Genomic DNA, 12,791 nt, shown 5'->3' on the forward strand with positions numbered 1-12,791 from the left:
CTTACTATGGGTGCACCCCCATCAAAATTAACCCTATGGCAACAAGGGTGAGTAATCACAGTCACCCTGGCTATTCAGTGAGGGGGGGGGTGGTTAAACCCGTTCAGTTCAACAGAATAAGTCAACTCTATTGTACTCAACCATATGTCTGAACCATCCCCGTTTGTTTTATTGTAAACACATTTTTAGGGTATTTTTCCCCCTCCCACAACATACATTTCAGCTTTTTTTTTTTTTTTTGCTGTAAATGGGTCTCTCTTACACAAAAGACACAAGAGCTAGGTTCTCACAAACAATTTTTTTTATTTAAAAGACATACAGCTCCTTCAAAACAAACCAAGATGCGCCATTAAAAAAAGAAAGAAAGAAAAAAAGACTTTAAGCTCCCTTAAGGGCCAGAGACCTTTTAACAGAAATACAAATAGTCACAAAGCCCTTTTCAATAGATTTTTTTTTTAAAATTTACAGCTACCAAGTTTTATATCGCATGTTTGGCACCTCACCATTTTCTAACTTAATCCTTTTAGATTTCTTACAAATAGCCTTTTTCTTAAGCAGGGTTCTGTAACTTTTTGTGCGGACCAGACGGTCAATATAACGCTCTAAGCAGGCATCTTCCGGTTTGGTCATTTTCTTTAAAACATGGTCAGGGTCTCCACTGAATTGCACAGCATTTATCAAGGTCACCCCTTGTGCTAAATGTTCTTGGGTTAGGCATAGACATTGCATAGCATAACCTATGGCAATCACAGTGTTTAATAAGCTTTCCAAACACAGCTCAGCACACAGGCCCCGGAGCTTGCAGTTTATATCCACTGAAGTCCAAGTCACACAGTCATGGTGCCGCTGGCCTGGTGCATCTATGACACAGCCCTCACAATCTTCAAAAAGCTTTTCCCTAAGACAGTGATTAAGAACAGAATAAACAGCAACGCGTACAATAGTCTGCATGACTTTGTTACGCTCACGACGTGGCACTGGCTCAGTCAGTTCCATGCCAAGCCTCCTCCTAAACTCCTCATAGCCGTCATCCTCGGAGTCCTCTTCAACATTTTGTATTGGCGTTGAGCAAAAACAAGGTGGGCCCGGTTCATCTTCGCTGCTTGGTGCAACGCTGTCTAGAGTCTCCGGGTCCTCTAGAAAAGCATCATTGAGCTGTTGAGAGATTTTTTTCAAAAAAGAAACAGCGTAAGCACCCCACTGCTCGGTTTTTGATTTACACAATCCCTGGTTCCTAGCCCCGTTACAACCCCATCCCGACCGTCACTTCTTAAGCATTCATTTACCTGAGCATTCATCTTGTCCACTAGTGACTTCCCCGAGCTGCGATCACCTTCCTCCTCCCGGGGGGTGGCCAACAAGAGGCCATCACGCTCATCGTGGGGCCCCACAAGCGGCTGGGTTTCAGGGTCCGGGGTATCCATCAATGGCTGGGCCAAAGGGCTCCCCTGAATTGCCCCCTCCTCCTCCTCGGAACTGTCGCTGATGTAGCGCTTTCTCCGCGGTTTGTTGAAGGCCCTCGGGGCTAAAACAAAGTCCGAAGTTCTCACGGGGGTGGTGAAGGAGTCCATGTTTCCACGATTTCTAAAACACGCGCTCTTGGTAAAAGACAGCCTCTTCTGCCCGACGCTGGGCCTTATGGGGTGATGGTGCTGCGCTCTGATTGGCAGAGGGGTCATACGCCCCTCTTCTGGGTGGTTCACCCCATGCCAGAACCTGCCCTATTTTGGTCAAATCTGCTCTCGGGCCGGCCTGATTGGTAGAGGTTGGTGGGAGGAGTTGTTAGAGGGGTCACACGAATCATTTCCGGACGGGTCACCCCGCCCCCGGAACTCATCCTAATTGGTCAAATCTCCTCTTGGTCCTATCGGAACAAAACCCCTCCTGATTGGTAGCGGGGTGGGGGGAGGAGTTGTTAGAGGGGTCACAAGACCCACTTCCAGAGAGGACACCCCCACCCCAGAACTCGCCCTGATTGGTCAAAGCTCCTCTCTGGGAGGTCCTACGGGGCAAAACCCATCCTGATTGGTGGGGGGGGGGGGAGGAGTTGTTAGAGGGGTCACAAGACCCACTTCCGGAGAGGACACCCCCCTCCGGAACTCGCCCTGATTGGTCAAAGCTCCTCTTGGGGGGGAAGTCCTACGGGGCGAAACCCATCCTGATTGGTAGAGGGCAGTGGGAGGAGTTGTTAGAGGGTTCACATGACATACCTTGCTTCCGGTCACGTGGCAGCCTTGACCCTGGAAGTAATACCCCATGGGGCAGGACTTCCGGTGGGGGGGGCAGAGGTCAAGGGGTGGGGCTAAAGGGGTCAAGGGGTGGGGTGGGTGTCACATGACACACCTTGCTTCCGGTCATGTGGCAGCCTTGACCCCGGAAGTAATAACCCATGGGGTGGGACTTCCGGTGGGTGGGGCTAAGAGGTCAAGGGGCGGGGCTGAGGGGTCAAGGGGGCGGGGCTAAGGGGTCAAGGGGCGGGGTCAGGGTTTGATTGATGGTAGGGCCCTTACCTCCAAGCTACCTGAGGTTTTGTTGTTTTTTTTTTACACCATCCTAACTCTTTTGTTTCAAAATAGTTAGCAGGTTGATTGGATCACCCCTCCCTAGCATTCCCTTTTGTGATCGGGGGTGGGGAATAAGTTTTTCTGCACAATTGGGCTGCTTTTCTTTTTTAAGTTCAAATACTTTTTGTTCCCCCCACCCTGTAGGTGTAGGCCTTCTTACAGTAACCATTTCAAGTGAGGGGCCCTTTGCAGCTATCAATGAATGTCTTGGGGCTTGTTTTTGTTTTTAAAAACATGTTCTTTCATGCTTAAAGTTTGGTGGAACGGGGGGTGATTTCTAGAAAAAGTGCCCCGTGGCCTTCAACCAACTCCTGGGCCATATTTAGACTGGCCTATAGCGTTCCACCAACTCCAGGGGTTATATTTAAACTGCCCAATAGCATCTGCAAACTCCTGAGGTTTTATTTCATTTCATATTAATCAGAACTCACCATCCTCACCCACCCACCTCCCTTACTATGGGTGCACCCCCATCAAAATTAACCCTATGGCAACAAGGGTGAGTAATCACAGTCACCCTGGCTATTCAGTGAGGGGGGGGGTGGTTAAACCCGTTCAGTTCAACAGAATAAGTCAACTCTATTGTACTCAACCATATGTCTGAACCATCCCCGTTTGTTTTATTGTAAACACATTTTTAGGGTATTTTTCCCCCTCCCACAACATACATTTCAGCTTTTTTTTTTTTTTTTGCTGTAAATGGGTCTCTCTTACACAAAAGACACAAGAGCTAGGTTCTCACAAACAATTTTTTTTATTTAAAAGACATACAGCTCCTTCAAAACAAACCAAGATGCGCCATTAAAAAAAGAAAGAAAGAAAAAAAGACTTTAAGCTCCCTTAAGGGCCAGAGACCTTTTAACAGAAATACAAATAGTCACAAAGCCCTTTTCAATAGATTTTTTTTTTAAAATTTACAGCTACCAAGTTTTATATCGCATGTTTGGCACCTCACCATTTTCTAACTTAATCCTTTTAGATTTCTTACAAATAGCCTTTTTCTTAAGCAGGGTTCTGTAACTTTTTGTGCGGACCAGACGGTCAATATAACGCTCTAAGCAGGCATCTTCCGGTTTGGTCATTTTCTTTAAAACATGGTCAGGGTCTCCACTGAATTGCACAGCATTTATCAAGGTCACCCCTTGTGCTAAATGTTCTTGGGTTAGGCATAGACATTGCATAGCATAACCTATGGCAATCACAGTGTTTAATAAGCTTTCCAAACACAGCTCAGCACACAGGCCCCGGAGCTTGCAGTTTATATCCACTGAAGTCCAAGTCACACAGTCATGGTGCCGCTGGCCTGGTGCATCTATGACACAGCCCTCACAATCTTCAAAAAGCTTTTCCCTAAGACAGTGATTAAGAACAGAATAAACAGCAACGCGTACAATAGTCTGCATGACTTTGTTACGCTCACGACGTGGCACTGGCTCAGTCAGTTCCATGCCAAGCCTCCTCCTAAACTCCTCATAGCCGTCATCCTCGGAGTCCTCTTCAACATTTTGTATTGGCGTTGAGCAAAAACAAGGTGGGCCCGGTTCATCTTCGCTGCTTGGTGCAACGCTGTCTAGAGTCTCCGGGTCCTCTAGAAAAGCATCATTGAGCTGTTGAGAGATTTTTTTCAAAAAAGAAACAGCGTAAGCACCCCACTGCTCGGTTTTTGATTTACACAATCCCTGGTTCCTAGCCCCGTTACAACCCCATCCCGACCGTCACTTCTTAAGCATTCATTTACCTGAGCATTCATCTTGTCCACTAGTGACTTCCCCGAGCTGCGATCACCTTCCTCCTCCCGGGGGGTGGCCAACAAGAGGCCATCACGCTCATCGTGGGGCCCCACAAGCGGCTGGGTTTCAGGGTCCGGGGTATCCATCAATGGCTGGGCCAAAGGGCTCCCCTGAATTGCCCCCTCCTCCTCCTCGGAACTGTCGCTGATGTAGCGCTTTCTCCGCGGTTTGTTGAAGGCCCTCGGGGCTAAAACAAAGTCCGAAGTTCTCACGGGGGTGGTGAAGGAGTCCATGTTTCCACGATTTCTAAAACACGCGCTCTTGGTAAAAGACAGCCTCTTCTGCCCGACGCTGGGCCTTATGGGGTGATGGTGCTGCGCTCTGATTGGCAGAGGGGTCATACGCCCCTCTTCTGGGTGGTTCACCCCATGCCAGAACCTGCCCTATTTTGGTCAAATCTGCTCTCGGGCCGGCCTGATTGGTAGAGGTTGGTGGGAGGAGTTGTTAGAGGGGTCACACGAATCATTTCCGGACGGGTCACCCCGCCCCCGGAACTCATCCTAATTGGTCAAATCTCCTCTTGGTCCTATCGGAACAAAACCCCTCCTGATTGGTAGCGGGGTGGGGGGAGGAGTTGTTAGAGGGGTCACAAGACCCACTTCCAGAGAGGACACCCCCACCCCAGAACTCGCCCTGATTGGTCAAAGCTCCTCTCTGGGAGGTCCTACGGGGCAAAACCCATCCTGATTGGTGGGGGGGGGGGGAGGAGTTGTTAGAGGGGTCACAAGACCCACTTCCGGAGAGGACACCCCCCTCCGGAACTCGCCCTGATTGGTCAAAGCTCCTCTTGGGGGGGAAGTCCTACGGGGCGAAACCCATCCTGATTGGTAGAGGGCAGTGGGAGGAGTTGTTAGAGGGTTCACATGACATACCTTGCTTCCGGTCACGTGGCAGCCTTGACCCTGGAAGTAATACCCCATGGGGCAGGACTTCCGGTGGGGGGGGCAGAGGTCAAGGGGTGGGGCTAAAGGGGTCAAGGGGTGGGGTGGGTGTCACATGACACACCTTGCTTCCGGTCATGTGGCAGCCTTGACCCCGGAAGTAATAACCCATGGGGTGGGACTTCCGGTGGGTGGGGCTAAGAGGTCAAGGGGCGGGGCTGAGGGGTCAAGGGGGCGGGGCTAAGGGGTCAAGGGGCGGGGTCAGGGTTTGATTGATGGTAGGGCCCTTATACTACTGATGTCTTTCTTAAAGCCTCAGCTCCTGGAGGCATGTGATTAGATGAGAAACTCAATTTTTAACCCTCATGGTTTCAGCAAAAACCTTTTAAACATGACCAGAGTGTACTGTAAAAACTCAGAAACCAGAAGGTGAATAAAATATATTCCTTTACAAAAAAAAATCTCATTTTTAAGGCAATCTGATTATTTTGGGGGCCTTATTCGTGAATTTTGAATGCTTGGGATTACTAATGCTGTTTTTACCAGTGGAGAATAAGACTTATATATATATATATAGTATGTATTTCTACTGCATGCCTCGCATGCTTCTGGGCACTGTTGAAGTAGTAATAGTAATAATAATAATTAATTAGTTGCACAGTAAAATCAGCGGGAAACACTTGATGTCTATTTCATTAGTGAGCCTGAAGCTGAGTAACAAACACACAGGTGTATCTTACTCACAACACATCAGATTTGTGGTTAGGCAAGATAGCTTCCTCCCCACTGCCCCACCTAGGACATGAGGTTGATACTCCAGTGACACATGCTGTAATGTGTTCTTTGAGGATGAAGACTCCAGGGTGGCATATTTGACTGCACTGTCTGAGAGCATCCACTCATCTTTGTGAAGTGAGATATATTGACTTTCAGAGCCATAAATAAGTGGAAGGAAGAAGGAGTTGTCTATTGGTATACAAGCTGAATATTTCATTATTTCACCTGTGGCAGAACTCTCTTTCACTCACCTGAGGGGACAGGTGTCCCTGCTACTCCTGCTTTAATAAGGGTGAGTATAGAGGGAGGCATGTTTTTGCTGCACTATTATGTAGAGAAAAAAATTGCTGGTTGCCTCCATTTTATCTGTAAAATATATTTTAAAAGTAAAAATAACAAACCCATAAATATTGTTGTTGTCTTTGGTGAAGTGAGGGACTGGAGCACGGCCATCAAATTAAATCAGTTTTTTTAAACTATTTTACATTCTTACGAGAGAGAGAGTCAAAGTTTTACATCAAGTTCTGTAAATGGGGACTCTGAAACAGGAGACCTTTAAAACCACTCATGATTATTGTTACCTACACCAGTGTGTCAAGAATAAGATTTAAAAAATCTGCACTGTTATTCTCAATTTGGCTCTCAATAAGAGGTTCATGAATGACCCCTCAATCTGTTACAAACACAGGATACCTAGAGTTTGTCGAAAATATTTTATCAATTTTTTGTTGATGGAAAATGGCTTTTTGGTGAAACTAAAATATTCATGAACAAAAATCTGTTTTCATCAATGTTTGGGTTTTTGTTGAACCCCTAATCCTGAAAACGGAAAATAAAAATGATGAAGGCCCTCAAAAAACTGTTGAAAAACATGTTAATCATTTTTGACAATCTTTTCACAGGAAAAACAAAAATTCCTACCAGCTCTAATGAAACCCCTAGAGATTCCTATGACACTGTTAGAACCAGCCTTCAGTGCTCAAGAAGCAAAATCTCTGCTGGTAAACCTCTATTGACATCTGTGGAGTAATTCCAACAGAGAATTTGACCCCAAATATTTACAGTGGCAGTGAACAGAAATATTTCACTAATTTCCATTAATATTGGATTGCTCTTATTTATTTTTTTGTATTGCAGTAGTAACTAGAAGCTCCAACCAAGTCAGGAACCACACTGTGCTAGTGGTTGACAAGCATCAAGTAGCAAAGAGGCCTGTGGCACCTTATAGACTAACAGACGTATTGGTTAGTCTATAAGGTGCCACAGGACTCTTTGCCGCTTTTACAGATCCAGACTAACACGGCTACCCCTCTGATGCTAAGCATCAAGTAGAAGACTCAGAGTTTACAATCAAAATACATAAGACGTACAAAGTGTGGAAGACAAGAAGTTTTATTACCTTCATTTTACAGATAAGAGATTAGGAGATTTGCAGTCACACACGAAACCTCTGGAAGAGTCAGGAATTGAATCCAGATTAACTAAATTCCAGCCTCAATCCCCAAACCATCCTTTCTCCCTTGGTTATTTAGTGTCATAGATAAAAGAGTAGGAAACAAACAATGTTGATTAGTTAAAATTCAGACACTGAATGAAGCAGACCTCTGTCAGAGTCATTGTCATGCGGTGATTACTGAACACAGCACTGACATGGACTGGTTCTAGTCTGCAGTATAATGCAACACAGTGATTCTGCCCTACAGCTACTGATAGATTACTGGAAATTATGTCACCCAGTCCCATACGTTGTAGGATTTAGGGATGCTTCAGTCTGGTAAAGAAGACCATGAAGATAAAATTCCTTGAATTTAATCCTCCAGGTGTGGAGAAGCAACAGATTGCCAGTCATCTACGGAATCCAAGTAGAAGAAAGCAAAATACAATAGTAGTTGGGCCTAGCATTCAATACAAATAGATGTGGGTCATAAGAGAAGAGTTAGAAACATATTCCCAAATGCTTCACAGCCTTTTTATTATTTCTGTCACGCATTATGACCAAGCGATATTATATCTGTATTTTCCATAGATGTGGGGAGAAAATCCTGTTTTGTGCATGAGTGACTTGTTATCTGGAAAGCTCATTTCTGCACTGCTATGTATGCTGCATTTCAGTGAAATGTGCAGTTATGAATACACACCAAACAGACAACTCTTGCAAACAACAAAACATGCCACTCTGTTTAAGGGGTCAAGTGCTATATAATTCACTGACATAAATCAGCAGATAGCACAGTGGAAGCAGTGTACATCACCTTGTGACATGGTTACAGTATATTCTGAATAGCAGTATTGCAATGTTTTTGAAAAGCTAATTTACCCAGACATGGCATGCTACAAACCACCAGAACACTACTGAAAATAAAAGGGTAATTTGTATGGGGAGTCAAGGCTGGAAACCAGTCTCAAGATTCCATTCTGCATATCTCATGGTTGACAAAGTACCAGGAGTTTTCCAGTCAACCTTTCTTCAATTCCAACTTTCCTTTCATTTACAAGTCTAGTACTTTGTGCTTCCACAATTACATGCAACATTAAAGATAATTTCTTATCATTAAGAGATCGTAGCTTTTCAAAAGCTTCCACTTGATCCATCATAAAGTAAAATACCTGTTTCATATATTAGGACTGTCAGCCTTAATAATCTGTTATCTTGTAGGTTACCACACTAACTGTGTAAGGAAAGTCTTCTGTAATTCACACACGAATATAGAAACTTTAGCATTTCCTCTTGGTTTGTTTTTTTTTTCCAGTCAGTGCCATTGTAGTCTCTCATTTAGGCCTTTGTAAACATTTTCATTATATTTCCCTATGCACCCTCTCATCAAGATACAGATGTTTCCTTCCCATCTTCCCATCAGTTTCCTCTCCTCTGGTCTTTTGACTTCTCAGGATTCTCTCATGGACTTTGCGGTGGTTACAGGTAAGGTATCAGATCTCTGTTATGGCTCCAGACATATTGACCGAATTGTGACCTCAGCCACTGGGCACTGGTTATAACAAAAAAATAAGACCTAAAGGTATATAACTATGAGCTTTACTGATCATGGGTAGATCCTCACTCTGGCCCCTTTATGTGTGGTGAAGGGACATGAGCAGAGTAAAGGGGATCTAAAAGCCCCATAACCAGCTGGGGGAAGATTCCCTGGCACAGGCATGGTATTGGGCACCCTTGAAGACCTTCATGCTGGGGGTTGGGAGGTATACTGGTAGCAGGTGTGGTGGGGTGGGCCTGCAGCACACAGCACTCTGGGCATTCCAAGCCTATAAAGCATCCTGGAGAGACTTCCATAGCAGGAAGATCTAAGTTGCATTGGGGCTGCTCAGGCCCCTGAAACAACCCAGGTTCAGAAGTGAGAAAAGGTGGCTTCAAACCTCCTTTCCTCTAAGAGACACAGCAAAGAATCTCACCCCATGTCTGCTTTGAGATGGGTATCCATACATTAGAAGGCTTGCCCTGAGATTTCTGGATTATGTTTTTGCACAGTGGCTTGAACGGCTCTATTTGCGTGCCTATAGGTTGGGCTGCAGTAAATCTTCAGGTGTTTGGGGGTTGTTTTTTTGCATTGCATGTGGTTTAGGATCTTTTCTGGTCATTGAAAAATAATTTTGTCACTTAATTCACTCCTTAGTGTGGCACCCTTGATATTATTTTCTCTCGGTTTTCTCTTAGCTTCTTCAAACTCCCTTTGATTGCATTCGATCTCCACTTTGATGTCAGGATAAAAGAATAAAGCATGCTATGTTGAGGTTTAGTGTGGGATTTTCCTCCGGCAAATCACAGCATTGTGTCCTTCTACTTGTAGTTTATATCACAGAAGATCAAGGTGTTGAGTATCCAAGTGGGGCCATTTTTCCTGGTGGGAATTTTATCTTGTGGGGATCTTTCAATAATGGAGCTTTGCCCTTTTTAAGAGATTTTGCACCCACAGGTAGGCCTGCTATTCTGGTATTATTTCTTCCTGACCTGTTTTCCAGTTCCTCTAGTTTCAACAATGTAATTTCCTTACGTGTTTATCTGTGGAGCCCAGGTTTTGTGCTTGGTCACTTGCCTATCCTCACTTCACCATCTGCAAGAAGGTCAGTTTGGTGTCTAAATTGTATAATTACTTTCTGTGAAATCCAATTTCTCCTCAGCCTCATTCTCTTCAATAGCACCCAGAATCTCTAGTTCTGGGCGCTCCAGGGTAGGTTGCTCTGATGTTAATGCTGCAGAAACTGCTGTCTTTGTGTTCAATGTGGCTTTCTTGAGTGCTGGGGAAGATCACTTTGTGATTAGTCCATGGAGAGCCTGGTTTAGTTTTTGGATCATTTTTCTGGTTCCATTTCTGTCCCATGAACATCTGTCCTTCACGGATCAGAAAAAGATTTCTGAGGAAGACTTTTCAACCAAGACTGTGGTCCATAAGAACTGGATTCCATAAAGCTCAGCCTTGGATTAAGGCATTGATCAACCTTATCTATGTATTTGTACAGCTCCCATCTTGTGGTATCTGCTGATCAGCCCAGTATAGTACTAACGAGGGCAGTGCAAGGTCACAAGGTGAAGTGTAACATTTGTTCAATTAATCAGCAAAAACAACAGACAAAATGTTACCTCAAGGAGGTTCAAGACCACCCATTGACTGTTGTTGATGAGTATCAGGAGAGAGAGGTCTGATGTTGTGCAAGAACATAGAGTTCTGATGTTTGAATCAACCCTAGAAAAATATATTAGAAATATTAGAACACTATTGAATGTTCTGTGCTTTCAGGGGTCAGATAAGGTTAAAGAAGTTAAAGGCCACAATCCAGCAAATTGCCAAGTGACCTCAATCCCCAGTGATGTCCATGCAGAGTCAGTGCTCAAGAAGCACTGAGTCCTTTGCAATATCAGGGCCAAACTGATGAAAAAGGCTGGGGAATTCATTTTGATGGTTGGTCTTTGTTGTGCAATCCACACTTCCACAAAGTGACTCTCTGTTCCCTTTAGTGGCTGGGACACATAGAAGGTTGAGTCAACTACAGACGTTGAGTCCTTTAGCTCATGCTTTTGAAGTGGCAATCCCCACTGCCAGTGACTCCTTCAGGGGCATCACATCATAGCTATAATATTGATTGAAATGTGATGTATTCAGATTGAAATTATGTTACCAGACTGTTCCAGGAAAACTATTTGAAAATGAACTGGAAACAAACATATTATTTATCTGTATTAAGGCAGCAACTAGCTACGGGTAGGGCCCCCATTACAGTAGGTCCCATACACATATATAGTAAGAGATAGTTCCTGCCTTGAAGAGCTTTCAATTTAAATAGACAAAAAAGATACAGGAAGTTGTTCTCTTATTCCCATTTTACAGATGTGGAAATGAAACAGAGAGAGTACATGACTTGCGTAGGGTCACACAGGAAGGCTGTGGCAGAACCAAGAATTGAGTTCAAATCCCCTGAGTGGTAGGCCAAGACCCTACTCACAAAATCATCCTTCCTGTCATTCAAGGAACACATTGTTTTCTTCCCTAAACACCAGCTAGTCTAAATGTGAATGAATTCAAGATGACCAGTCCTCAAAACCTTTGGCTCATGAATGGCTTTTATTTTTTGGTAAAATCAGAAAAAAAGACTATGGAACAATTAGGCCAGATTAGCATGCACATTTTTTCTTTGGGAGTAGAAATAAAATAAGCATAAAATATTTCTTATGATTATTAATTTGGATGAAGGTTAAATAAAAGCCAAGCTGTGTTATAGTAGCTCCATCTTAGAATATACAGGGTAATCAGTACAATTAATCAGGAATGACTTAAGGTCTATCTATAAGTATAAGGTACTTATATAGTCCCCATTATCTGAGCAGGGACCAGTCTTTAATATATTATCCATACAATATCTTATGAAGTAAGGAAGTACTGCAGTAAGGCGACAAGTCAGTCACAGACGTCATGGATTCCGTGATTTTACAAGACCTCCATGACTTCCTCAAAATTCTACTAATTTAGCACCTGGTGGTGGGACTTGGGCTTAAGCCCCGCCACCTAGGGCTGAAGCCCGAGACCCACCACCCCTAACTTAGCTTTGAGGAACCCGCTCTGGCGTGGGCCCCGGGCAGTTGCCAGACCTGTGTGTATTTCCATGATTTTATTTTTTATTGTCCTTGTCCTGTCTGACTTTTAATAAAAACACCCATATTAAAATCTTAGCTTTACTTATGAGCCAGGCAGAGGGGAGAGTGTGGTCTTATCTCAAGTGGCCAAATAGGACCAGGTTACAATCAACACCCTTCGTAAATATAGAAATAAATATTACAAACTAGGAGAAAATTGTAGAGCTGGAAATTATTCTGGGTTATTTGCATGGTCCAACTGAAGGGTGTGATTGGAGAAGATAATTAATCATTAGTGATCTGTTGCTTCAGATTATAGATGGTGACAAATATGTGATTTAGTGGTGATTTTTTTTGTTTTCTTTATGCCGTACTGAAGATAAATGTTTCAACTATAAAATTAGGCACCATTCTGGAAACAGATGGGGTTTGAAATTAACAATAATAAAGTTAACTTCCTGCATGGAATGGCAGCATGTTTGCAGTCTATCCAATTTTTGTAGGCTGATTATTAATAATATTAATTAATTACTAAATAAATACAAAATAAGAACATTATCAAATGTGCTATTCCATTGCATCATAACTTTCCATTTGTGTCTTCTATGATGAGAGCTTTGTGGGTCAAGCACTTTTGATATTCGTGGATTGTCCAATGTTGAGAAAATTGTTGTTATTTAACACAATACTAGAAAAA

General features: G+C 43.7%; 2 protein-coding genes across 2 annotated transcripts; both read right to left on the reverse strand.

Moving 5' to 3' along the window:
- Positions 1 to 397: 397 nt before the first annotated feature.
- LOC141983775 (uncharacterized) lies at positions 398 to 1,328 on the reverse strand. The gene is made up of 2 exons (XM_074946791.1): positions 1,287 to 1,328; positions 398 to 1,155 (listed from the first exon to the last, which is right to left on the reverse strand). Exons 1-2 carry the CDS (start codon positions 1,296 to 1,298, stop codon positions 469 to 471), a joined length of 699 nt encoding a protein of 232 aa, XP_074802892.1. The 5' UTR covers positions 1,299 to 1,328; the 3' UTR covers positions 398 to 468.
- Positions 1,329 to 3,413: 2,085 nt separating this feature from the next.
- LOC141983776 (uncharacterized) lies at positions 3,414 to 4,344 on the reverse strand. Its single transcript, XM_074946792.1, has 2 exons — positions 4,303 to 4,344; positions 3,414 to 4,171 (listed from the first exon to the last, which is right to left on the reverse strand). The coding sequence occupies exons 1-2, from the start codon at positions 4,312 to 4,314 to the stop codon at positions 3,485 to 3,487; spliced, it is 699 nt and encodes a 232-aa protein (XP_074802893.1). The 5' UTR covers positions 4,315 to 4,344; the 3' UTR covers positions 3,414 to 3,484.
- Between the last annotated feature and the right edge of the window lie 8,447 nt (positions 4,345 to 12,791).

The sequence above is a fragment of the Natator depressus genome, chromosome 3, assembly GCF_965152275.1.
Source record: "Natator depressus isolate rNatDep1 chromosome 3, rNatDep2.hap1, whole genome shotgun sequence".
Taxonomy (NCBI): domain Eukaryota; kingdom Metazoa; phylum Chordata; order Testudines; family Cheloniidae; genus Natator; species Natator depressus.